Below are 2,540 nucleotides of genomic sequence, written 5' to 3' on the forward strand. Positions count from 1 at the left end.
TTGTTGCTAAGGAAATTTCTAAATGTGAGTATCATATTTCATTCAATGATTAAATAAATAATGTTAATTCGCGGCGAAGTCACGCGACCTAGTTAAATTTCAGCTGACGCGCGCGGTCGAACGGTGGCGCGTGCGACGGATATTGTGAAATTTATTGCGATGGACTACATTCGACACTGCAAAAATGAATGTAATCGGCTGAGAGTTTAATTATATAGTTTTTTAAGTAATGAAAACGAGTTGTTATATTTTATGCATTTTACGTGTGACACTAGAATTACGCATGTTATCCGTATTTAGTCAGCGATATCTTAAGAAAAAGAGAAAAAAAAAATTAACATGATTTACCTCTACATTTTGATAATTAACAAAAAAAAAATCTACTATTAACCGTTACAGCTGCGTTACCGTCCGTCGCCATCCTCTTCCTCGTCCTCGTGGTGGGCTCCTTTCGTGCCGTTGCGGGATGTAGTGGGGCCGGAGTGGCTGGTACCTTGGTGGCAGCGGTTCTACGACTGCTACTGGTCTTGCGGTGGTCCCTGGTGGCTGCGACGGGCACTGTCGCTGCGATCGTGGCTGTGCTGGGGAATTGGCCAATATGCCATTACAATTGGGCAATGGGCATTGCGGCTGTGGTTGTGGTTGCGATGGGTGTTGCGGGGCATCGGGCGTTGTCGTCGCGCTTGGTGTTGGCGGTGGTGCCGGTGACGTGTCGGTTGTCTCCGTTACTCTACATGATCTGTCTGGGGCCATGGGAATGTTCACGGTGAAGGTGGCATTTAGTGTCACCTCCACTTTCCTGCTTCCATCATTATTCACAGTCACCCTTATCGACTGTTGGTACTGCACGGGGCAGGTCATCGTGATGTCGTCGCCCTCGACCGTGATGTTTACTTGTTTCGTGGCCATTTTTCTTCGTAATTGCTCTTCTTTCTTCTTAACTCGGCTTCGGTTTCTTGATTCTTGATGCTTGACTTCACTGAAGATTCTTCACTGGTACGCGTTGGGCAGGGTCGCCATGTACTAACAGGATCGTTGTAGGGTGACTGGAGAGGGTTAGAAGTGATAGGCTCGGTGTCTAGTACAATAATTCCATTTATTCTATTCGCTTATGCGTATATATACATGTATTTTATCGCTGATACAAGCAATATGCATTATGTCGCAGCAATCCATGAAGTTACTGTTAAACACTAAATGTAGTTGTTTACTACATTACAATGTATTTAGAGTGGTATGTAAACATGCACCCATATTTGGTTGTAACATTTTTGTCAATAAACAAACCTGCACGACCTCCATAAATGACACATCATATAAAAAATAACTACAGCATTGTAAGTACTTGGGCTCGGTAATGTACGCCGATGCCAAAATACAAACAGATATCGAGTCTAGAAAAAGAACTATAAAGCAAAATGGAGACCTCTCACCGGTGTACTCTGATAATCAAAGATGCTGATTCTTAAGGATGTGTTTACGAAATCGCAATTTGGCCTGCTATATTATATAGCCTGGATTGTTGACGCGTGCGGGAAGACGATACACAAAGGCTGCATTTGAATGAGCTCAATATGCTTCGTTGGACTAAAGTTATTACACGCATGGAAAAAGTGAGAAATGGGTGGGCTGATATGGCAAGCAGATAATAAGATTTTTAATTTTGTGCATTTACTATAGGTATATTTTAATCATATATTTGTCTCAACACATCCTGACAACTGACAGAACCTTGGAGACGATTATCAGGACATCAAATTTCGAACTAGGCCCCATTTCAAAAATATGAAGAAATTTCTGCAGTCTCAAATAAATTATTAGGAATTCTTATAATATATCGGTCACCGCAAAACAGCAACTGTAAGGAGACTACGCCAAATTCAGCTTTGGCGTCCCCTGTGAAAACCAGCCCGCCCAGCAACAACCGGTCAATGGAAAATAAGGGAAAGTCATCCCCTGTGGAACCCATTAATTATTTATCCTTCTTTAACCATTAAACCGCCACCTCCATGCTGTCCAGTAAAACTACCTGCTATGCAATTATGCATGTACTTATTTAGAACGAAGTGATTGATAATGAATATCCAAACCAACAAAACTGTATTTTTTTTTTCAATCAACTTGTATAAGTTTTACTCCAGGCATTTGTATTTAGAGTAGTGTGTATACATGCACCCATATTTGGTTGTAACTTTTTGACATTAAAGAAACCTGCACGACCTCCATAAATGAAACATCATGTAAAAAATATCTACAGCATTGTAAGTACTTGGGCTCGGTACTGTACGGCGATGCCAAAATACAAACAGATTTCGAGTCTAGAAAATGGATTATTTAGCAAAAATGTAAACCTCTCACCGGTGTACTCTGATAATCAAAGATGTGTTTACGAAAAAGCAATTTGGCTTGCTATATTTTATAGCCTTGATTGTTGACGCGTGCGGGAAGACGATACACAGAAGCTGCATTTAAATAAGCTCAAAATGCTTCGTTGGACTGAAGTTATTACACGCATGGAAAAAGTGAGAAATGGTTGGGCT

The 2,540-nt window shown here is 41.0% G+C and overlaps 1 protein-coding gene across 1 annotated transcript; it reads right to left on the reverse strand.

The window, feature by feature from the left end:
• Nucleotides 1-393: 393 nt before the first annotated feature.
• Nucleotides 394-909, reverse strand: LOC134805477 (uncharacterized). The gene has a single exon (XM_063778772.1). The coding sequence runs from the start codon at nucleotides 907-909 to the stop codon at nucleotides 394-396; it is 516 nt and encodes a 171-aa protein (XP_063634842.1).
• Nucleotides 910-2,540: the final 1,631 nt, after the last annotated feature.

This window comes from Cydia splendana, unplaced genomic scaffold (assembly GCF_910591565.1).
Source record: "Cydia splendana unplaced genomic scaffold, ilCydSple1.2 scaffold_119_ctg1, whole genome shotgun sequence".
Classification (NCBI taxonomy): Eukaryota; Metazoa; Arthropoda; class Insecta; order Lepidoptera; family Tortricidae; genus Cydia; species Cydia splendana.